The 22,219-nt window shown below is 56.8% G+C and overlaps 1 protein-coding gene across 1 annotated transcript in view; it reads right to left on the bottom strand.

Moving 5' to 3' along the window:
• POLN (DNA polymerase nu) overlaps positions 1-22,219 on the bottom strand; it is a 192,512-nt gene that overhangs the window by 4,697 nt on the left and 165,596 nt on the right. The window contains exons 15-18 of the mRNA XM_089324955.1: positions 13,354-13,436; positions 6,102-6,233; positions 3,385-3,495; positions 2,836-2,914 (exon numbers count right to left, since the gene is read on the bottom strand). Coding sequence (XP_089181081.1) covers positions 2,836-2,914; positions 3,385-3,495; positions 6,102-6,233; positions 13,354-13,436 — 405 coding nt within the window. The remainder of the gene's footprint in view (positions 1-2,835; positions 2,915-3,384; positions 3,496-6,101; positions 6,234-13,353; positions 13,437-22,219) is intronic.

The raw sequence follows: 22,219 nt of genomic DNA on the forward strand, positions 1-22,219 counted from the left end.
GCGACAGCGATGTGTGCCCAGGGAGGAGCATTTCCCAGGCTCCCTTTCAGAAGAGAAATACACACACCACCTGCCAGGGGGTTTCAGCATGTGCAACCTGGTCAGGGGGCAGCTCTTTCCGTCGTTACTTTCTCCTTGGGCCTGAAAGCTTTGTGATGGGTGGAGCAGATACCTCCATCATGGCACCAGGAGGGGCAGGGCCAGGGAGCCACAAGGACTAGGGTCCTGTTGCCCTGAGTTTCTGGAACAAAGCCAGCAACCATGGGGCTCTGCACTCCTCGTGATGGTGAAAAATCCACCGTGTGGCCTCCAGTTGTTGTGGCGTGGCCTGGGGTGTGCTCCAGAAGACGCCCCACTGTGCCTGGACCACGGAACGGGGGACCGTCCACCGGGGCGTGGACGCTGCCCACAAAGCAGGCCTGCAGGACACAGGCTGCAGCTTGGCTGTGCCTCCGGAAACTCACTCTGAGGGCTCTGGTTTTCAAGGGGACTTGGCTTTAAAATGAACAGGAGCCTCAGAGAAGGTTCTTGCAACTTTCTCCCGATTTAGCCGAGACCATTTCACACTCCTTGAAATTACGCCGTGCGATTCCGAGCGGCTGGTGTGGCAGGATCCTAAGAATAGTTTAATTGTTAGTCACTTACACATCACTCTCACAGCCCGAGACGCTGCCACGCTTCTAATTGGAAACTGGGACACAGGAAACAAGGAGAAAGGCACCTCAGTGCAGCTTCTGTGGCAAAGGGCTGACCGCTGACGTCACTTCCTGTCCCTCCAGCCCGCATCTTGTTTCTGGGTGTCCTGACCAGGAGAGCTGACCTCAGCCCCCTGTCCAGGGCAGCTCCCCCTGCAGAGGCGACCCCCAGCTCTGCTGAAGCCCCCTGCGGCTCCAAGTCCACCAGGGCTGCAGGTGGCGCACCCCGGGGTGCATGGACTTTGACAAGTCGTACTGGGCTCTGTGCCTCAGTTTCCCCTTCTCAACACTCAGGTGTTGGAGCTAATGGTCTCTACACGTTCTAAAATCCAGAAGGCCTTCTCTTGAGGGGCCCGTCTGAAGAGAGAGAGGGGCCACCAGCTTCCCAGCACTGGGCCTGCGAAAGCCGAGGGCTGGGCCACCGCGGGCCCTCCTCCTTCCTTGTGCCGACAACGAATGGCATGAATGGCAGCATCGCCCGTTCTGGGCCTGTCCGCTGGTCCAGCCCGTGCTCCCCGGGTGATGAACTGTGCTCCAGGGCCACGTGTGTTCTCCGGGCAGATGCAGCTTCTCACCTGGCCCAAGCCTGCCCTTTCTACACACCTCCCAAAGCCCCTCATGTCACTCCTGGGTAGATGACGCTTACAAAACCCACGCGTGTGAACGCCGTGTCCCCCGGGAGCACTTCGCTGTTCCCAATGACAACAGAGGGCTGCTAGCGGAGGCAACAGCAGGCCATTTGGCTCCTGCGCGAGAATGGTCTGTGGTCGACTTTCAGAAGGCTTTAGTCACTCACACTGCCTTGATCAAGTCCACACAGAACAGAAACGACCAGCTTCTCCAGTCTGGACCAGCTCCTGGCTTCCAGGGCTGAAGGATGGAGAGCCGACATGGCGGCTCGTCCTCCGGGAGAGCTGTCATCTCCTCTGCAGAAACCGTGGACACGAGCAGGAAGCAATCAGGAAGCCCTCGGCATGTGCACACACGTGTGTGCACGCAGGACAACACGGAGAGTGGCCGGGGAGATGAGGTGCGGCAGAGCCGTCGCATTCTGCGCCTGCCTCTCAGCCACTGTAGCCACGGCAGCAACAGCCCAGCAGCCCAGAACCCAGCGCAGGGGGCTGTGGGGCCACTGGGGGCAGTGCGCCTTCCTCCCGAGACCCCCAGGACGGCAGCCCCAGCTCTTCCCCAGGGCATCAAGCGCCTGTCAGGGGCTGCGAAGGGCAGTGGCCAGCAGGGGTCTGTGGCTGGGGACCACCTCCACGCTCCTGTATCAAGTTGCGGAAATCACCAGAAGTCAAAAGGAACAGGAGGATATATTTGAAGAGATAAAGGAGACTGTTTTTTGAAAGACGAAAGATCTCTGACAAGGATAAAACCACGCCTTGAGAGCGTGAAGTGATTTCAAGCTAAGAGAACGCCAGCTCCATCCCTGCAGCCCAAGGCGGGCCCTGTGGGGGCCCTGGTGTGGGGACCAGGAGCCCTCTTTACACACTACCGTCTGGAGAGGCTGTGCTTACCTCTCCGCGGGCTTCCCTCCCTGACCCACCTTGGCAACGGCTCAGCCAGCAGGGGCCGCGTGGGAGGAGGTGGGCCGAGGCAGGGAGGCCCGTGTGGGGTCTGACGGGATCCGTCTGAGAGGGCTGATGTGGGCTGTTGGCCAGAATGGGGGCCCAGGATGCCCGTGGTGAGTGCAGCTGCATGAGGAAGGGGGCTGGGTGGCCACCTCGGCCAGCGCCAAGGCAAGAGCTCCTTGTCCTCTCACCACAGAGACGTTCGGGTGCAGGCCGGGGGAGCGCCAAGGCAGAGAGAAGCCTGAGAGCCAGGCCCTGGGGCAGCTGTGCCAGAGCCCCCCACCAGGGGCCCTGAACCTTGGCCCTGGGGACAAAGGGTGGCAGCAGCAGGAACTGTACACAGGCATGGCTGGGGTTGCTGGCAACAAGGGTGGGGCATGGGGCACTTTGCAGTCCCCAGGGTCCTTGCCTGCCTCTGGGAGGGGCAGTAAGTGTGGTGTCCCCTGGGCCATTTAGACATGTCAGTCCCACAGGTGGGAGGTGGCAGGCCCAGCCACAGAGCCTGCCACCTCCCACCTGAGCTCTGGCAAAGGCTGCTCCTGGCCGAGTGGCCTCCATCCACTGACCTGGCCGTCAAGGTGGGCGAGCTGGAGACTGCAGCGAAGATGCGGATCATGGCCATCTTGCAGAGGTCTGCGGCTGAGCCTGGGGGACACGGAGGGTCCTGTGTCAGGCCCTGGGGTGCGTGGCGCATGGCGCCGGTTATCACAGTGTTCTCACAGCACCGCTAAGCAGAGATGCTGCTCCTGACCTGGTTGGACACTAGCAGAGACAAGGGGGGCTTCCTGTAATGAGAGGAAGCGAGGGCCCCACTCCTCCCGCGGGCTGTCCCGGGAGCTGCTCAGATGCCCTACCCCAGAGGACAAGACAGAGCGGCCCCAGGCCGCGCTCTGGTGCTGGCTGAATTTCCTGCAGAGCTTGGCTCTTAGGGAACCGTCCTGCTTCGAAAGCCGACCTTCCGCTGAGGCCTGCAGCTGCAGGCCGTGTCTCACTCACGCCTCCTGAGAGCGACCACCAGGCGTGCGCAGTCCTGCAGCCCCGCGCGTGGGGAGGCAGCTGGGTGCAGAGCTGGGAGCAGGGAGCCACAGTCGGCAAGCAGGCTCAGGGCCTGGTACCTTGCACCACGAAGTTCACTGCTTGGCGCTCTGCTTGGGCCCGGAGGTGCGGTTCCTGCGCACAAATCCTCGGCAGAGGCCTCCTCCTGCCCGTGACGGATGTCACATAGCCTGCGGGGCACAAAAGAGAAGCAGACAAGACAGAAATGAACGGGCTGTGTAGCCTGACGGGCTTGCGCCCCTGTGAGCACAGTGTCTCCTGACCCCTTGCCATGGTGCTGATGCTGGCCTGTGGTCGCCTAGCCTGTGGGGGAGCAAGCAGGTTTGGGGGGTTGGGGTGAGGAGAGCACTTCACAGGTGGCCCACACTTGTGCTCCCCTGACTTCTGGCTGCATTTAAGTCTGATGTAGGGGGCTGGTGCTGTAGTGCAGTGGGTAATCCTCCACCTGCGGCGCTGGCATCCCATATGGGCGCTGGTTCTAGTCCTGGCTGCTCCACTTCCAATCCAGCTCTCTGCTGTGGTGGCCATTTGGGAGTGAAGCAGCAGATGGAAGACCTCTCTCTCTCTGTCTCTCCCTCTCTCTGTAATTCTACCTCTCAAATAAATAAAGATTTTTAAAAATAATCTGATGGAGGACAAGGGAGGACAGTTTTTGTCCTGTAGCAGTTGTTCAAAGCCATCTGTGGGAAAACACCAGCCCTGCTCCCCTCAGGGAGGCCCGATGGTGGAGGCATGGCCCAGGCCCTGCGAGAAGCAGCCCCACATCTGGTGACTCAGGGGCTCTGAGAAAATGAATATAAACACACGGCACTGGCTGAGTGTATTCCTGTCCTGAGTAGGTGCTGACAACCAATCCTCTGCTTTGTTTTTTTTTTTTTTTTTTTTTTTTAAAGATTTTATTTATTTGAGAGGTAGAATTACAGACAGTGAGAGGGAGAAACAGAGAGAAAGGCCCTCCATCCGTTGGTTCACTCCTCAATAGCTGCAACGATTGGAGCTGCACCAATCTGAAGCCAGGAGCCAGGTGCTTCTTCCTGGTCTCCCAGGCAGGTGCAGGGCCCAAGGACCTGGGCTGTCGCTCCCCCTCTTCGTGGAGGAACGACACAGGACCCTGCGCTGTTCTTTCGTCTGCTCGGCCCTCCCCGGGTTTGCTGCTGGTTCTTCCCGGGTTGGCTACTATCCCTTCCACCTCCGTGGAAGGGCAGTTCCCCCTGGCCACATTCCCCACTTCCGCAGGGGAGCGGCACACCGCCGGCCGGCTCTCTCGGGGGCTGCACAGGTGTTCGCCTTAGATGTTCCCCTTAGATGTCCCTGGTGCATGCCGTCTCTCTCCTCCTTTATAATCCTCCTCCGCCAATCCTAACTCGGCTGCCCACACGCCGAGTACGCTGCTCTCCTACAATCAGGAGTAGGTCCTACAGTTTATTGGTTGAACTGGAGGCAGCTGCGTAGAAGCTGTTTTCTCCTCTCCCAGCGCCATATTGTGGGAGAGCAGATGCACAGAATAAGTCTTAATTCCAGTAACTCAGTCTAGTCCTGGTTGCTCCCCACACTGGGCCATCCTCCACTGCTTTCCCAGGCCACAGCAGAGAGCTGGACTGGAAGAGGAGCAGCTGGGACTAGAACTGGCGCCCACATGGGATGCTGGCGCTGCAGGCGGAGGATTAACCTACTGTGCTACGGCACCGGCCCCTGCTTTGGGTTTTATGTGTCTGAGGACATTAGAAGAATTTCCCACATTAAAATAATCATAAACATGACGCAGTATTGAATACCTATTGGGTGCCAGGTGATTCCTGAAGTGTACTCACAGTAACTGGCCATGAGGTTAAGGAAGAGCCTGTGTTTCTGTCCTGGCCCATTTTAGTTCTTGCAGCTTTCTGTGTCTAGAGAGTTTTGGCTGGAAGCTGGGCATTGTGGATTTTATGTTGCTGGGTGCTGAGTGTGCTGCTTTCCTTTCAAGAGTGTTTAGAAGGGGGCCAGTGCTGTGGCGTAGTGGGCTAAGCCTTGGCTGTGGCGCCAACATCCCATATGGGCGCTGGTTCGTGTCCCAGCTGCCCCTCTTCTGATCCAGATCTCTGTTAATGGCCTGGGAAAGCAGTAGAAGATGGCCCAAGTGTTTGGGCCCCAGACCCAGAAGAAGCTCCTGTCTGTGGATTGGCTCAGCTCAGCTCCAGCTGCTGCAGCTGTTTGGGGAGTGAATCGGTGGATGAAAGATCTCCCTCCCTCTGTCTCTCCCTCTCTCTAACTCTGCCTCTCAAATAAACAAACAAAATCTTAAAAAAAGTGGCCAGCTTAGGTTATGTGCAGGCCATCTTGATCCCTCTACGTCTCTAAGTTTTGTTAGGGTAAGTTTCGAGGAGCTTTTCCTCTAAAGCTAGTTTAGATACATCTGAGGTCTCTATGGAACATCCCAGGGTTCCAACATGGATTCTCACAGTAGATGGGTGGAATGTAGATTTTCCATGCTAAATGCTGGCCCAATGCTCCATTTTTGGAACAAGATATTTGTCCATTTATCATTCATTAATTCGAGTTTGTTTTATTGCTTCCAGAGAAGTCTGGCTCTGGCCCCTTCTCACATGGAGACTTTTGGTTCTGTTCACCCAGCAGGGGCTGGTTGCCCACCCAGACACCCCCTCCACTCCCAGCCTCACATGGTCATACACAATCCACCCATCTGTCCACCTGTTCACAGAACCAGGAGCCCTGGACACCACCAGCCACACGGGAGCGGGCACGGCAGCTGCCGCGTGCTTAGGCGCAGCCGGCTCACCTCTCTGGTGACACTGAGCGATAGCTGCTTGGGCAAAGTCGCTGATTTTCTTGTACTTCTGCAGAAAAGTCTCCAAAAACCGTGCAGCTTCCGGAACAGCAACTCCAAGGCAGGCAGCAAGCCGCTCTTTCCCTGTATGTAAGGAAGACCGGGGTCAGAGCCAAGGCCTATCTCACACTTCACAGAGTGGCTGCCCGCACAGCCACGAGCTGACCAGGGCCTCTGGGATGACATGGGGAGGGAGGGGCGCTGAGACACACTTCACAGAGTGGCTGCCCGCACAGCCACGAGCTGACCAGGGCCTCTGGGATGACATGGGGAGGGAGGGGCGCTGAGAGCACACTTCACAGAGTGACTGCCCGTACAGCCACGAGCTGCCCAGGGCCTCTGGGATGACATGGGGAGGGAGGGGTGCTGAGACACACTTCACAGAGTGGCTGCCCGCACAGCCACGAGCTGCCCAGGGCCTCTGGGATGACATGGGGAGGGAGGGGTGCTGAGAGCACACTTCACAGAGTGACTGCCCGCACAGCCACGAGCTGACCAGGGCCTCTGGGATGACATGGGGAGGGAGGGGCGCTGAGAGCACACTTCACAGAGTGACTGCCCGCACAGCCACGAGCTGCCCAGGGCCTCTGGGATGACATGGGGAGGGAGGGGCGCTGAGACACACTTCACAGAGTGGCTGCCCGCACAGCCACGAGCTGACCAGGGCCTCTGGGATGACATGGGGAGGGAAGGCCCAGCTGGAACCTCCAGCTTTTTCTGATCAGAGAAGATGGTGTTAGTGGTGACTTTTTTCCCCCCACAGAATATTACTTTAACATCGACAATGACACTGTGTGACAACACAGGGAAGAGGTAGTGGAAAGAGAACATGGTCAGGCCTCCTGTTCCCTGAACAGCCTGGGTTTGATGGCAACACCTCAGTAGCCTAGCTGCACCTCACACAGCCTCTCAACAGGGTGGGAAGGAGTGGAGAATCAGAAATCAGAGGCTGGAATCGGAAAAACAGGCTGAGGGCAAGCCAGGGGAAGGCCTGGAGGGCAGGGGGCGGGCTAAGGCTGCAGGGAGACCCTAGTGCAGGTCTTCCGTAGTGAACATGCCCCGGTCCTGCTCAGGATGGAGTCCTTGGTGGCGTCCCGGGGCTGCTGCTGGGTGGAGTGTGGGTGGTCCCGGGGCTGCTCCTGAGTGGAGTGCTGGGTGGTCCCGGGGCTGCTCCTGAGTGGAGTGCTGGGTGGTCCCGGGGCTGCTCCTTGAGTGGAGTGCTGGGTGGTCCCGGGGCTGCTCCTGAGTGCAGTGCTGGGTGGTCCCGGGGCTGCTCCTGGGTGGAGTGCTGGGTGGTCCCGGGGCTGCTCCTTGAGTGGAGTGCTGGGTGGTCCCGGGGCTGCTCCTTGAGTGGAGTGCTGGGTGGTCCCGGGGCTGCTCCTGGGTGCAGTGTAGGGTGGTCCCGGGGCTGCTCCTGGGTGGAGTGCTGGGTGGTCCCGGGGCTGCTCCTGGGTGGAGTGCTGGGTGGTCCCGGGGCTGCTCCTGGGTGGAGTGCTGGGTGGTCCCGGGGCTGCTCCTGGGTGGAGTGCTGGGTGGTCCCGGGGCTGCTCCTGGGTGGAGTGTTGGGTGGTCCCGGGGCTGCTCCTTGAGTGGAGTGTTGGGTGGTCCCGGGGCTGCTCCTGGGTGGAGTGCTGGGTGGTCCCGGGGCTGCTCCTGGGTGCAGTGTAGGGTGGTCCCGGGGCTGCTCCTGGGTGGAGTGCTGGGTGGTCCCGGGGCTGCTCCTGGGTGGAGTGCTGGGTGGTCCCGGGGCTGCTCCTGGGTGGAGTGCTGGGTGGTCCCGGGGCTGCTCCTGGGTGGAGTGCTGGGTGGTCCCGGGGCTGCTCCTGGGTGGAGTGCTGGGTGGTCCCGGGGCTGCTCCTGGGTGGAGTGTGGGTGGTCCCGGGGCTGCTCCTGGGTGCAGTGCTGTAGCATCCCGGGGCTGCTCCTGGGTGGAGTGCTGGGTGGTCCCGGGGCTGCTCCTGAGTGGAGTGCTGGGTGGTCCCGGGGCTGCTCCTGGGTGGAGTGCTGGGTGGTCCCGGGGCTGCTCCTGGGTGGAGTGTTGGGTGGTCCCGGGGCTGCTCCTTGAGTGGAGTGCTGGGTGGTCCCGGGGCTGCTCCTGGGTGGAGTGTTGGGTGGTCCCGGGGCTGCTCCTGGGTGGAGTGCTGGGTGGTCCCGGGGCTGCTCCTGGGTGGAGTGCTGGGTGGTCCCGGGGCTGCTCCTTGGTGGAGTGCTGGGTGGTCCCGGGGCTGCTCCTGGGTGGAGTGCTGGGTGGTCCCGGGGCTGCTCCTGGATGGAGTGCTGTAGCATCCCGGGGCTGCTCCTGGGTGGAGTGCTGGGTGGTCCCGAGGCTGCTCCTGGGTGGAGTGCTGGGTGGTCCCGGGGCTGCTCCTGGGTGGAGTGCTGGGTGGTCCCGGGGCTGCTCCTGGGTGGAGTGCTGTAGCATCCCGGGGCTGCTCCTGGGTGGAGTGCTGGGTGGTCCCGAGGCTGCTCCTGGGTGGAGTGCTGGGTGGTCCCGGCGCTGCTCCTGGGTGGAGTGCTGGGTGGTCCCGGGGCTGCTCCTGGGTGGAGTGCTGGGTGGTCCCGGGGCTGCTCCTGGGTGGAGTGCTGGGTGGTCCCGGGGCTGCTCCTGGGTGGAGTGTGGGTGGTCCCGGGGCTGCTCCTGGGTGGAGTGTGGGTGGTCCCGGGGCTGCTCCTGGGTGCAGTGCTGTAGCATCCCGGGGCTGCTCCTGGGTGGAGTGCTGGGTGGTCCCGGGGCTGCTCCTGGGTGGAGTGCTGGGTGGTCCCGGGGCTGCTCCTGGGTGGAGTGCTGGATGGTCCCGGGGCTGCTCCTGGGTGGAGTGCTGGGTGGTCCCGGGGCTGCTCCTGGGTGGAGTGCTGGGTGGTCCCGGGGCTGCTCCTGGGTGGAGTGCTGGGTGGTCCCGGGGCTGCTCCTGGGTGGAGTGCTGGGTGGTCCTGGGGCTGCTCCTGGGTGGAGTGCTGGGTGGTCCCGGGGCTGCTCCTGGGTGGAGTGCTGTGGCGTCCGGGGCTGCTGCACCATCTCTGTGATGTGCCGGCTGATGTCATTCCGGGTGAGGATCTGCAGTAAAGTGTCTTCAACCTCAGGAAATGGCAGTGACGCCTCTTGTTGAGCTTCCCCATGCCACAGCAGGAACCAGTCCCCATGTCCGTGTCTTCTCACCGCCTTCACTTCTCCCCTCCCCGCCAACTCTGCAGCAGTGCAGGGCTCAGCCAGGAGCTCCCAAGTCCTAGCTTTGACCTCCGCACTGGGTACCAGGTGCTGTCCATCTGGACGCGGCCTGCTAAGCATTTCAGGCCGTGAATGAAGTGGACATGGTCCCTTCACTCAGCCTGACCACTGGGAGACCTGATTCCAGAACTGGGGGAGGTCAGAGAGTGACACAGAGGAAAAGGGAGTGGAGATGCGGGGTCTGCAAAGACCAAGGGAGAGACCTCTAAGGAGTGGGACTGAGCTGCCTCTAGCGAGGTCACTCCCAGGTCAGCGGCTCCACACGGGAGTGTTTAAGGCCCCTGGCGCTGAAGGGTCAGATGTCTTCTACTGCCTGGCCAGGAGGAGTGGGGGTCTGCAATGCCCTGTTCTCTGCAAGTTTATCCCAGCAGACAGGGTTCCTCCTGAGCTCTTGCTCCTTCCTCTCTTGGAGCCCGGCTGAACCCTGTGGGATGAGCGGGGACTGTCAGGGAGGGCTGGGCCGGCCTCTGCCCGTCTTGCAGCAGTGCGTTGCCACAGAAGCACCTCTGCGCCAGCTGGAAGCTGCTGCTCTGAATGCTGGGGCGAGCGGCAGGGCGTAATCCCAGTGCACACCGCGGAAAATCAGCCATGTGATCGCGGTGAGGGCCACGAGGACGGAGAGGAAGCCCGGGACTGTGGAGCAGGCAGGGGAGGTCTGGAAAGGGATGAGGGGCCCTTGTGCTCTGCCCCTGTAACCTGTGGGATCCCGGCCCCGCTAGTCCCGGGTCTGCAGGGGCTGGCAGGCCGTGTGCGGAGCTGACAGCTGCAGTTACCGAGGCCTTGCTCTCGAGTCTGCTCCTGGGCTTCCTGCCCCTCGTGGCCTGGGTTCATCACCTACCCCTCACCCGACAGCCCTGTTCGCGGCCCTGTCTGAGCCCACAGAGAGCATCCTCTAACTCCCAGCTTTGCTGTGAGCTCCTGTCACTCTTACAGGCAGCCTCACATTGTCAGACATGTCTCGTTTGCTGCACGTGCATTTGTCTTGGGATCAGCAGGCGTGTACTGAGTCTGGGCCACATGCCAGACCCACCCTGGCACCAGGAGGACTGTGGGCGACCGCCCAGGGCCTGCTCGCAGGGGTCCTGCATCTGTCAGGCGATACGCCTGGGAGGGGCTGAGAGCATGGTGCTGGCCTGGGCAGCGCGGGGCGAGTCCAGGGGCCTGCCCAGGGCAGCACTGTCTGTGGTCGATCAGCCGAGTCAGCCAGGTTTCCTGAGGCCAGGGCGCGTTTCCACGCAGGACAGAAACAAGAATCAGGCGTTGAGTGGTGTTCAGGGGAGCACTTGGAAGAAAGGGAGTGAAGCCTGTCTCCCTAACGCTAGAACTGTCACACACACACACACACACACACACACACGCGTCTGTGGGAGAGTCAAAGTGTGTGCTTCACACAGGGCATGAAAGGTAAGGAGTGCTGCATACTCCCACCTAGTAGACCCCGGAGTTCTCTCGGGAGACAGGCCTGCATATGATTACAGTTTAGGAAGCAGAAACCTGATTAACTGCATGAAAGCATGGAAGAAATTTGTATGAAAAAAGGAGCAATCTACGGGGTCGGCACTGTGGCATAGCAGGTAAAGCCGTCACCTGTGGCACCGGCATCCCACGTGGGCACCGATTCAAATCCCAGCTGCTCCACTTCCACGTGGGCACCGATTCAAATCCCAGCTGCTCCACTTCCCTGCTAATGCTCCTGGGAAAGCAGCAGAAGAGGGCCCAAGTGCTTGGGCCCCTGCACCCGCGTGGGAGACCCAAAGGAAACTTCTGACTCCAAAGCAGGCGCCGCGGCTCACTAGCCTAATCCTCTGCCTTGCGGCACCAGCACATGGGGTTCTAGTCCCGGTCGGGGCGCCAGATTCTGTCCCGGTTGCCCCTCTTCCAGGCCAGCTCTCTGCTGTGGCCAGGGAGTGCAGTGGAGGATGGCCCAAGTGCTTGGGCCCTGCACCCATGGGAGACCAGGAGAAGCACTTGGCTCCAGGCTTCGGATCAGCGCGGTGCGCCGGCTGCAGCGCACCGGCCGCGGCAGCCATTGGAGGGTGAACCAAAAGCAAAGGAAGACCTTTCTCTGTCTCTCTCACTGTCCACTCTGCCTGTCAAAAAAAAAAAAAAAAAAAAAAAAAAGAAACTTCTCACTCCTGGCTTCAGATTGGCCCAGCTCCAGCCATTGAGGCCATCTGGGGAGTCTACCAGCGGATGGAAGGTCTTTCTGTCTGTCCCCCTCTCTGTCTCAGTAACTTTCCCTTTCAAATAAATAAATAAATCTTAAAAGAAAGAAAGCAGCTACTCGTTTCCAGAACTCCTCTGCCTGCTCCACAGTCCCGGTGCTTCCTCTCCATGCTAGTGGCCCTCACCGCGATCACATGGCTGATTTTCCGCGGTGTGCACTGGGATTATGCCCTGCCGCTCGCCCCAGCATTCAGAGCAGCAGCTTCCAGCTGGCGCAGAGGTGCTTCTGTGGCAACGCACTGCTGCAAGACGGGCAGAGGCCGGCCCAGCCCTCCCTGACAGTCCCCGCTCATCCCACAGGGTTCAGGTCTCAAACACGAGAACAGAGCCACAGCGATTCTGGCTGTCACGCTGGACAGAACAACGGGAGCAGCAGAGACGCAGGCTCAGGGTGGGACCTCCTGTGTCACTGTTGTGCTAAAAGCAGCCAAATTCCCCGTTTCTCCAGCACCGGGGCTGATGACTCATGCTTATTACACAGTGCAGCTCTTCCCTCACGAAACGCATAATGCAGAAGGAGGCACAGGGATGGCGGCGCAGCCGACCTTCCCTGGGCGCAGTGCGGAGGGGTGGGCCCCACGTCCCCCTGGAGCACGGCTCCCCACAGCAGAAGTGCCACACGCCACCCTCTGCCCCTTGCTCTCTGCTGCATTTGAGGGGCCAGCCCCAGAGGTGGTGCCACAGGGCCTTGGGGAAGCCGCACAGCCACGCGGAGCACTCGCTGACGGCACAGACTTTCAGTGGGACCCAGAGGTGGGGGCAAATGACAGAGATGTGCCAGGTGCAGCCTCAGAAATTCCTTAGGGAGCATCCGCCAAGGAAGAAACGGTCACGGTCGGGGTGACAGGGTGGGGACTCCAACCTGGCCGGCTTGGGGAAGGCAGGGTTCTGCAGAGCTGGCGCTCACGGCACGTCCACAGCACGTGTCCTGGAACAAGGACACGAGGCTGCAGGAGCTAACACACCTTGGCAGAATGCTCAGGGAGCCACAGAGTGCAGGAAACAGACCAGGACACACTGGGAAAAATCAAGCCAGTGTCACTGCTGTCACCACTGGGTTTAGTTCTTCATTCAGAGTTTCTGGGACTAGTCCCCAGGAACTGTGCTGAGACCGTCACGCGCACTGTGTGCCTTCTCTTCTCACAGGCGATGAGCAAAGCTGACAGGAGCACCTGCCCCACTGGGCCGGTGTTTGAGCCGGGGATGAAACAGAACCAGGAGCAGGTGCAGAGTGGGCATCTCTCACTCCCAGCTGGACCTGAAGAACCAACTGGCCATGCAGGGCAGGGAGCTGAGGGGGCTCTGGCTGATGTCAACCGTAATCAGAGGTGGACGAAGGCCGATCCCTCCCCAGCTGAGTGTCCGATGAGAGCACAGCCCCAGTCAGCACCCTGACTGCAGTGGGGGGGTCCCGGCTCAGCTGCGCCTGGACCCACAGAAGCTGGGAGATAGTAAGTGCTGTCTCATGTCACTAGGTCGTGGCGATCTGTTACCGGAAGTGGGGATCTACCACAGTGGCTGCTGGCTGAGAAGGGAGGAGCCAGTGGCAGTCTGAAGGAGTGGCGCTCTGGGGCTGTGGGCTTGTGGGGGTGGCATCCACTCAGAGAGAAAGGTGGAGTGTGGAGACAGGGTGTCACTCCAGTCCTGGAAGAGGCCCTGGAGCACACCCGGGGCAGGCACACGGGGACCGGAGGCACACAGCTGTCCGGCTGAGGGGGGACCCCAAGATCTCAGCTCCTGGGTGCTGCCTACCTGCTCCGTAGACCACTGAGTACACCACCTTCTTTGTCTGCTCTCTGTCCACGTGTGTCACATGTTCCACAGGCATGTTCTTCCTGCGCAGGAAGACGGCAGATGTCAGCAGTCGGCACTGTCGACCGAGGCATGGTGAGTCCGAGTCACGCGCGTCCCTGTCACTCCTCTGGAGGGTCTTGACCGTGTCACGTCAGCCCTGTCTCCATCTGTGGCATCCAGCTCGGCAAGGCTCCCCGATGGGAACATGATGATATGGTCAGAGCAGCCAGAGTACAAACACCAGCCCCTGAATCACGGGAACCCATAAAGCAAAACCAAGAGCTCGGGCCGGCATTGTGGCGCCGTGGCTCAGGCCGCATCCCGTAGCACAGTGCCAGCCTGAGTCTCAGCCGCTCTGCTTCCAATCCAGCTCCCTGCTAATGTGCCTGGGAAAACAGCAGGTGCTGGTCCAAGTACTTCGGCCCCTGCCCCCCATCTGCAAGACCTGGATGGGATTCCAGGCTCCCAGCTTAGGCATCTGGAGAATGAACCAGCAGATGGAAGATTCTCTCTCTCACCTGCTCTGTCATTCTGTCTCTAAATAAATCATAATGTTTTTAAAAACTGCTGCCACCGAGGAACCACCCCTCTTCACAGAGCTAGTCCCCGCGTGGGGCGTGGCGCCTGCGCTGTGTCTGCTTGCTGCCATGCAGCAGCTCCTCGCTAGTCCTTCTTTAGCTCCTGCAGAATGGGACGAGCAGCCAGGAGGACAGTGGGACGAGCCCTGTCCTAGGGCTAGAGTATTCAGACCGAGTGATGGTCAACCCAGCGTCTGACCGCATCCGAACCACGGCAGTCTGCAAGCATTACAGCCGAGACGGCTGAGCAGCACAGGGGCTGCAGGGCACTGCCGCTGCCACCCAGGCTCCCCGCCCGCCAGGCAGTCTCCAAGACGGAGCAGCCCTGAGCCTGGGCACCTCCCGCCGCCTGTCGCTCCTGCAAGCGTGCTCATCATCCACATGAGGAGTGGAGAGAGGGAGAGCGCGCGCGAGCGGGACAGAGTGCTCTCCTGTCTCTGTGACTGGCTCTCTGCTGGGCCGCTTCACTGCCCAGTCAAGCTGTGCACAGCTCTGCCTTAGTCTTCACTTCCGCTGTTGCAGAGCGGTGAGAGGCCAGCCCAAGGAGAAAGCTTAAGGTCTTAGTTCTTCCAAGCCTGCAAGCTGCCCTGAGCCTGCACAGGGGTTTGTTCTTCTTTGTATTTATTTTCATCTACTTGATAGGCAGAGAAAGAGAGAGACGGAGGGAGGAGGGAGAGAAAGGCACACACACACAGAGATTGATCTTCTATCACTCCCCAAATTCCCACAACAGCCAGAGAGAGGACAGCCCAAATCCAGGAGCCCAGAATTCCATGCAGGTCTCTCACGTGGGTGAGGGGTGCAGACACTGGAGCAGTAACCTGGTGCTTCCCAGGATGCATCAGCAGGAAATGGAGGAGCCAGGACTTGAACCAGCGCTTCCATGTGGGATGCGGCTTCACCCATTGCATCATGCATCCTGTCCCTGCACAGGGCTTTCTAAACTTCCCAGTATACACACATGCTTTGAATGTCCTAATTTCCCAAAGAACCTGTCACCCACACCTTTCCTCCTAAACTCAGGTTCTGCTATTTCTCTTAACTAGAACCATTGTCCCAGGCAGCTGCAGTTCCTGTTCTGTGCAGAACGGGTTCTGGGTCAGGTGAGACAGTGACAAGGGTCTGTGTCCCTCTAGCAGGCAGCCCCCAGATACATGAAAACAGATAGCCCATTTCTTTGAGTACGGTGTGCTCTGCTCCCTCCAGAGCCAGGGAGGTTCACTCAGTTGCCTGCATCTTCAGGATTTGCCAGGGCAAGGAAGGACATCATAACCTCCTACTTTTTATTCTGTTTTGAGGAGGAGAAAGAGGGAGAGGGAGGGAGAGGGAGAGAGGGAGGGAGAGAGGGAGGGGGAGGGGGAGAGGGAGGGGGGGAGAGGGAGGGGAGGGAGGGAGAGGGAGAGGGAGAGGGAGGGAGAGGGAGAGTGGGCCAAGCCTCTGCCTGTGGTGCTGGCATCCCATATGGGAGCCAGTTCTAGTCCTGGCTGTTCCACTTCTGATCTCGTTCTCTGCTATGGTCTGGGAAAGCAGTGGAAGTGGAAGATGGCTCAAGTCCTTGGGTCCCTAAACCTGCGTGGAAGACTGGGAAGAAGCTCCTGGCTCCTGACTTTGGATCAGCTCGGCACTGGCCCTTGTAGCCACTTGGGTTGTAAACCAGAGGATGGAAGACCTCTCTTTCTCTCTCTTTCTGCAACTCTGCTTTTCAAATAAATAAATAAATCTTAAAAAAGAAAAAGCAATGCTTAAAGAAAACACCTTCTGAGGCTGGCATTGTGATGTAACGCGTAGAGCCACCGCCTACAGTTCCAGCATCCCACATGGGTGCTGTTTCGTGTCCTGGTTGCTCCGTTTCCAATTCAGCTCTCTGCTAATGGCCTGGGAAAAGCAGCGGAAGATGGCCCAGGTGGAGGGCCTGGAAGAAGCTCCTAGCTCCTGGCTTTGGCCTGGCCCAACCCTGGCCATTGGGGCCATCTGGGGAGTGAATGAGCTGATGGCCAATCTCTCTCTGTTTCTTCCTCTCTCTGTGGGACTCTATCAAATAAACAAGTCTTTACAAAATAGGTAAAGGGTAAAGGAGGACAGCTTCCACTTGCCCTCCCAGGTCACCTGACGACAAGGGCCGATGCTGTGGTCACAAGGCCAAGCTCCACCTGTGACTCCCTGGCCACAGCAGAGAGCTGGCCTGGAAGAGGGGCAACTGGGACAGAATCCGGCGCCCTGACTGGGACTAGAACCCGGTGTGCCGGCGCCGCAAGGCGGAGTAAAAGATTAGCCTAGTGAGCCATGGTGCCGGCCAACTCCGGCATTCCAGATGAGCTCCCGGCTCCTGGCTCCAGCCTGGCCCAGCCCTGCTACTGTGGCCACTTGGGGCATGAACCAGTGGATGGAAGACTGATCTCTCTCTGTCTCTCTTTCTCTCTCTGAAACTCTACCTTTTAAATACATAAATAAATCTTTTTAAAAAAGACAGTCGGGGGCTGGCGCTGTGGTGCAGCGGGTTAACACCCTGGCCTGCAGTGCCGGCATCCCATATGGGTGTCGGTTCAAGACCTGGTTGCTTCACTTCCGATCCAGCTCTCTGCTGTGGCCTGGGAAGGTGGTGGAAGATGGCCCAAGTCCTTGGGCTCCTGCGCCCACGTGGGAGACCCAGAAGAAGCTCCTGGCTTCGGATCGGCACAGCTCTGGCCATTGCAGCCAGTTGGGAAGTAAACCATTGGATGGAAGACCTCTCTCTCTCTCTCTCTCTCTCTCTCTCTCTCTCTCTCGGCCTCTCCTCTCTCTGTGTAACTCTGACTTTCAAAGAAAAATCAATAAATCTTTTTAAAAAACACAAGCCCTCAGCCCAAATGGACAGATCTAATGAAGACTGCAGGGAGGGCAGGAAGGAGGCGCTTGGAACAGGGCACACAGGCGGCCTCCCAGCCTGATGTCCCAGAGGTGGAAAGTGCAGAAGAGCGCGAACCTTTCCCAGAGCCACCCCGAATCGTCACAGACCACAGCGGTCAGCAGATGCTATGACTGCCCATGGACGGCAGGCTCGGATGCCGCAGCATACACTTTCCAAGCACAGACAGGGCATCCATAGTGACTGCTCTGTGCTTGTCTGTTCTTTCTTTCTTTTTTATTTGAAAGGCAGTCACACGCAGAGAGATCTTCATCCACTGATTCACTCCCCAAACGGCCACAATGGCTGGGGCTGGACCAGGCCAAAGTCAGGAGCCAGGAGCCTCTTCTGGGTCTCCCATGTAGGTGCAAAGACCCAAGGACTTGGGCCATCCTCCACTGCTTTTCCAGGCACATTAACAAGGAGTTGGATCAGAAGTGGAGGAGCTGGGACTGGAACCAGCACCCATATGGGATGCCGGCATGGTAGATGCTATGCCACAGCGCCTGTCCCTGGTCTGTGTTTCTTAAGGTACACAGAAAATATAAAAAGTTGGCATAAGGTAGAAATAATAACTTTTATATCAGTGTAATAAAACTAGAAGTAAAAACTAAAGCAAAAACCCAAATAAACCAAAGAAAAAATATACATCTATCAACCATATTTGAGTGAAGGGAAGTACAAACAGAAATGACATAATTTTCAGTGAAAACATTCATATCAGAACCAAAAATTTTTTTTTGAAGTTTATGCATAGTTTTTCATAGTACACACTTCCCACAAACTTGTTGAGGACATTTTGTACACCTCAGTTCTTAAGTTAGCGTCTTAATGGGGAAACACGAGAAGCATTCTTAATCAGGTCAAGAACAAGGCAGGATGCTGTCCACTCTCTCACTATTAACACTGTCCTGCAGGCATTAGCCAAAGCACAAAATTGAAAAAACAAGCAAATTAAAAAAAAAAAACAAAACCCTGTCTCTACTTGCAGAAGACATGATAGTATTCCTGGAAGCCTTGAAAGAATCGATAACATAATTCAGCAAAGTAGCAGGAAATAAAATTAACATGACAAGTCAACAGCCTTCATAAACATTATGAAGATATTACAGATAAGAGACAGTCCCATTTGCGATGTTAACAGAAAAGATTAACTACTCAGGAATCAACTTAAGAAATGTGTAAAACCTGCAGCAAGAAAAGTTTAAAGCCTCCTGAAGATACGCAAGTCGGCCTGATCAAATGGAAGCATCCCTTGTTCTTGACAGAAATATTTCAGCATGATTAAGATGTCATCTCTCCCTAAGATAATTTGTGAATTTAATGTGATCTCAATAAAAAAAAAACCAACAAGCTTTTTAATGGAACTAGACAAGGCGATATTTAAATTCATATGCAAAATACCCAAGAATAGGGAGGAAACCAAGGCAAGAGCTACAAGGGAGACCCGGCTGCCCAGGCACACACAGCACACCAGCAGCAGTGTGGCACTGGCACACACATAGACCGCCGGACGAGGACAGTTCTGACACAGGCTCAGGGACTTTAGAAATCTAGCGTAATAAGGAGAGGGTCTCCAATCACGTACAGACGTGAACTTTTTTGATAAATGGTGCTGGGACAACCGGAGAGCCATTTGGAAAAGAAGAAAACATCGGTGGGTAGATGTTTGGCCCAGTGCTGAGGGCACTGGTTGGGAAGTCTGATCCCGTATCAGAGGACCTGGGCAGATGTCCCAGCTCCACTTCCTGCTGATGGGTGTCCCAGCTCCACTTCCTGCTGATGGGTGTCCCAGCTCCACTTCCTGCTGATGGGTGTCCCAGCTCCACTTCCTGCTGATGGGCGCCCTGGGAAGCAGCAGCTGATGGCTCACGTAGCTGGGTCTCTGGCGTCCATATGGGAGATCTGGATGGAGTTCCTGGCTCCCAGGTTGGGCTTGATATAGCCCCAGCCACAGCAGGCATTTGGGGAGTGAACTAGTGGATGGAATCTCTATTTGCCTATCTCTCTCTTTCTGTATCTCTCTTTAATAAAATTTTGAAAAAAATTTAAAAGGGAAAACATGAATGGATTCTTCTATAACTTGGATGCAGAGAAAGGTCTCCCCCCCAATATTTATTTATTTATTTATTTGAGAGTTACAGAGAGAGAGAGAGAGAGAGAGAGAGACAGAAAAGTCTTCCATCCACTGGTTCACTCCCCAAATGGCCACAACTGCTGGAGCTGGGCTGATCTGAAGCCAGGAACGAGGAGTTTCTTCCAGGTCTCCCACGTGGGTGCAGGGGCCCAAGCACTCGGGCCACCTTCTACTGCTTTCCCAGGCCATAACAGAGAGCTGGATCAGAAGAGGAGCAGCCAGGATATAAACTGGCACCCATATGAGAGGCTGGTGCCACATGGGGAAGAGGCTTAGCCCGCTAAACCACAATGCCAGCCCCGAGAAAGGCTTTCTAACTACAGCTCAAAATTCAGATGCAATAAAAAGATAACTTTGATTATAAAAAATTTCCCCTCCCAACAAAATACCAAATCTTTTATATGGCATAAGATAACGTAAGTGGTCGAAGGACAACAAATTAAGTGAGAATATTTGTAACAAATATCACAGATGAAGCGCTGACATACATACAAACAAATTTTAAAACTGAGGAAGCAGGGTCGGTGCTGTGGCGGAGCGGGTAAAGCCGCTGCCTGCAGTGCCGGCGTCCCATGTGGGCACTGGTTGGAGTGCCGGCTGCTCCACTTCCGATCCCGCTCTCTGTTGTGACCTGGGAAAGCAGTGAGGATGGCCCAAGTCCTTGGGCCCCTGCACCCATGGGGGAGACCTGGAAGAAGCTCCAGGCTCCTGGCTTCAGATCGGCGCAGCTTTGACCATTACATCCATCTGGGGAGTGAACCAGCGATTGGGAGACCTCTCTTTCCCTCCCTGCCCCCATTTTCTCCCTCCCCCACCGCCCCGCCTCTGTCTCTGCCTCTCTGTAACTCTGCCTTTCAAATAAATAAACAAATCTTTAAAAAAATTGAGGAAACAAAGACAAAAAAAAAAAAAAAAAGAAAGAAAGAATGGGCCAAATACACAAACAATCAAGTAGAAAAATGGTCTGCGTCAGGATAGTTCAAAAAGAGGCACATCTGAAAGGAATAACCGGCCTGCACTCCTCAGAAACATCAGTGTTCTCAAAGGCTGTTTTAGAGGAAAGGAGATGAGACATGACAATCAAATGCGATGCATGATTTTAGATTGGAACACATTGCTGTAAGGATATTACAAGTATTAAGGTTGTACCTGATACCAACGTCAACTTTCCCAACTGGTGTACTCTTAGAAGAGAGAATATGGCTGGCGCCACAGCTCACTAGGCTAATTCTCTGTCTGCGGCACTGGCACCCCAGGTTCTACTCCCGGTTGGGGCATCGGTTCTAGTCCCGGTTGCCCCTCTTCCAGGCCAGCTCTCTGCTGTGGCCCGGGAAGGCAGTGGGGGATGGCCCAAGTGCTTGGGCCCTGCACCTGCATGGGAGACCAGGAGGGAGCACCTGGCTCCTGCCTTCGGATCAGCGCAGCATGCTGGCCATAGCGGCCATTTGGGGGGTTGAACTAACAGAAGGAAGACCTTTCTCTCTGTCTCTCTCTCTCACTGTCTAACTCTGCCTGTAAAAAATATAAAAAAATAAAAATAAAAAAAAGAGAAGAGACAATACCTCCCCACCATTTAACGTCGTACGATTGTTCAGTGTTTCTGCAGACAAACCCCTCTCCCCACAAGAGACGAGCAGCCTTTCCCCGTCTTGGTTGGGATGGGCCTCGCAGTCTCCCTCTCCAGTGGTCATCTCGGGGACAGCTCTGGGCCACAACATTACCTCAACTGACTGACTCCAAAACAACTCCAACAGTTACAGGAGGAGGGCATCTGAGGTCTCCAAAGCCAATCACCTCACTAACAGGCATGGTAGTACGGACAGACGGGCCTTAACAGTGTTGTTATTACGTTAACCAGTCAGGCCAGGTAAAACCACACCCATCTAACAGTCTTCACCAGGGTCCACAGACACCCCCACTTCCTCTCCTCTATGAAATCTCTTTACTTGGTTAATGCCATTCCTAGGACAGTTGGCTGCTAGTCTCACCCTGTCTCTTATACTACCTTGTCTGTCCAGGTATTTATAGGAGGTGATGATGGAATGAACCGAAGCCTTCACCAACCAGGCAGTCAACCAAATACTGCTATAGGGATAGACTCAGCTCCCCACCCAGGAGATCAGGCCTTGAGACACTGCCCCATGCCAGTGGAGAGTGACCTGTCACCCCACGTCAGCAGGAAGTAGCTCTAAAAAATAGATCATTGTCTCTGTACCCCTCCTGGACTTTTGGGACTGATGTAATCCCATAGAACACTTGCTTTATAGAAACAAAAGGAGTGAAACGTTAGTAAAATGGTGCAGTCTTGTCTGTGGCGTGGTTTATGTCCCGGACACCATTCTAGGCTCTGGCCCCCACTGCCACTGCTGAAAGCCAGGTGACCAGATGGCCCAACCACAGGTGTCAGCTCCACCCCCACCCTAATGGGCACTACTTCTATTTCCCTGCCCCCTGCAAAGGTACAACAGGACCTACTTCCAGCACACATGCTCTCTCTCTTACTCTCTCACCCTCCCCCGCCCCCGCCTGCCCTCTTCCCCTGGCCCGTGGACGGGTTTCCCCCACCCGACAATAAGCTTTTATCTTAAAGAGAGAGAGAGAGGGAGGGAGGGAGAGACTGTCATTGATCTTAGGAAATAACACACCAAAGCATTTACAGGTGAACGGTCCTGATGTCTGTAACTTAGCCTCAAAAGGTTCAGTGAAATAACACTCAGTACACGTAAGAGGGGCTTCAAAAAGGGTTGTGGAAATGTGTTATGAAAAAACTATGCATAGATTTCAGTTTCTTTTGCATCAAAGTGAACTCGTTCTAACTTGTCAGCACATGTCTGGACAGGACCAGACGCTGGTCTGCAGAGTTCCTATCAGACCATCACGAATCCCACTCAGGCTGAAGAACACACATCGAGTCCACAGTGAGGCTCCGTGGAGGAGCAGTGAGCCAGGGGTGCTTCACATAATCTGTGGGCCCCGCCCCAGCCACGTCAGCAGTTCGCTTGCTGCAAGAGGGGCGGGACGCTGCGCAGACCAGACCATCCACAACAACTCGAGAATCAAAATTGAAATTTGTACCCCCGTTGAGGACGACTGGCCGTGCACAGAAGAATCGATAACCAACGTCACAGATGTCTTGGTTCAGCTTACACAAATCAAAGTGTAGCAAACTTCCTGCTTGATGGATGCAAGACTGGTAAGCCCAGATCAACCACGGACGACGACAGG

The sequence above is a fragment of the Oryctolagus cuniculus genome, chromosome 2 (genome assembly GCF_051225735.1).
Source record: "Oryctolagus cuniculus isolate XC-2025 breed Fujian yellow rabbit chromosome 2, ASM5122573v1, whole genome shotgun sequence".
In the NCBI taxonomy this organism is placed as follows: Eukaryota; Metazoa; Chordata; class Mammalia; order Lagomorpha; family Leporidae; genus Oryctolagus; species Oryctolagus cuniculus.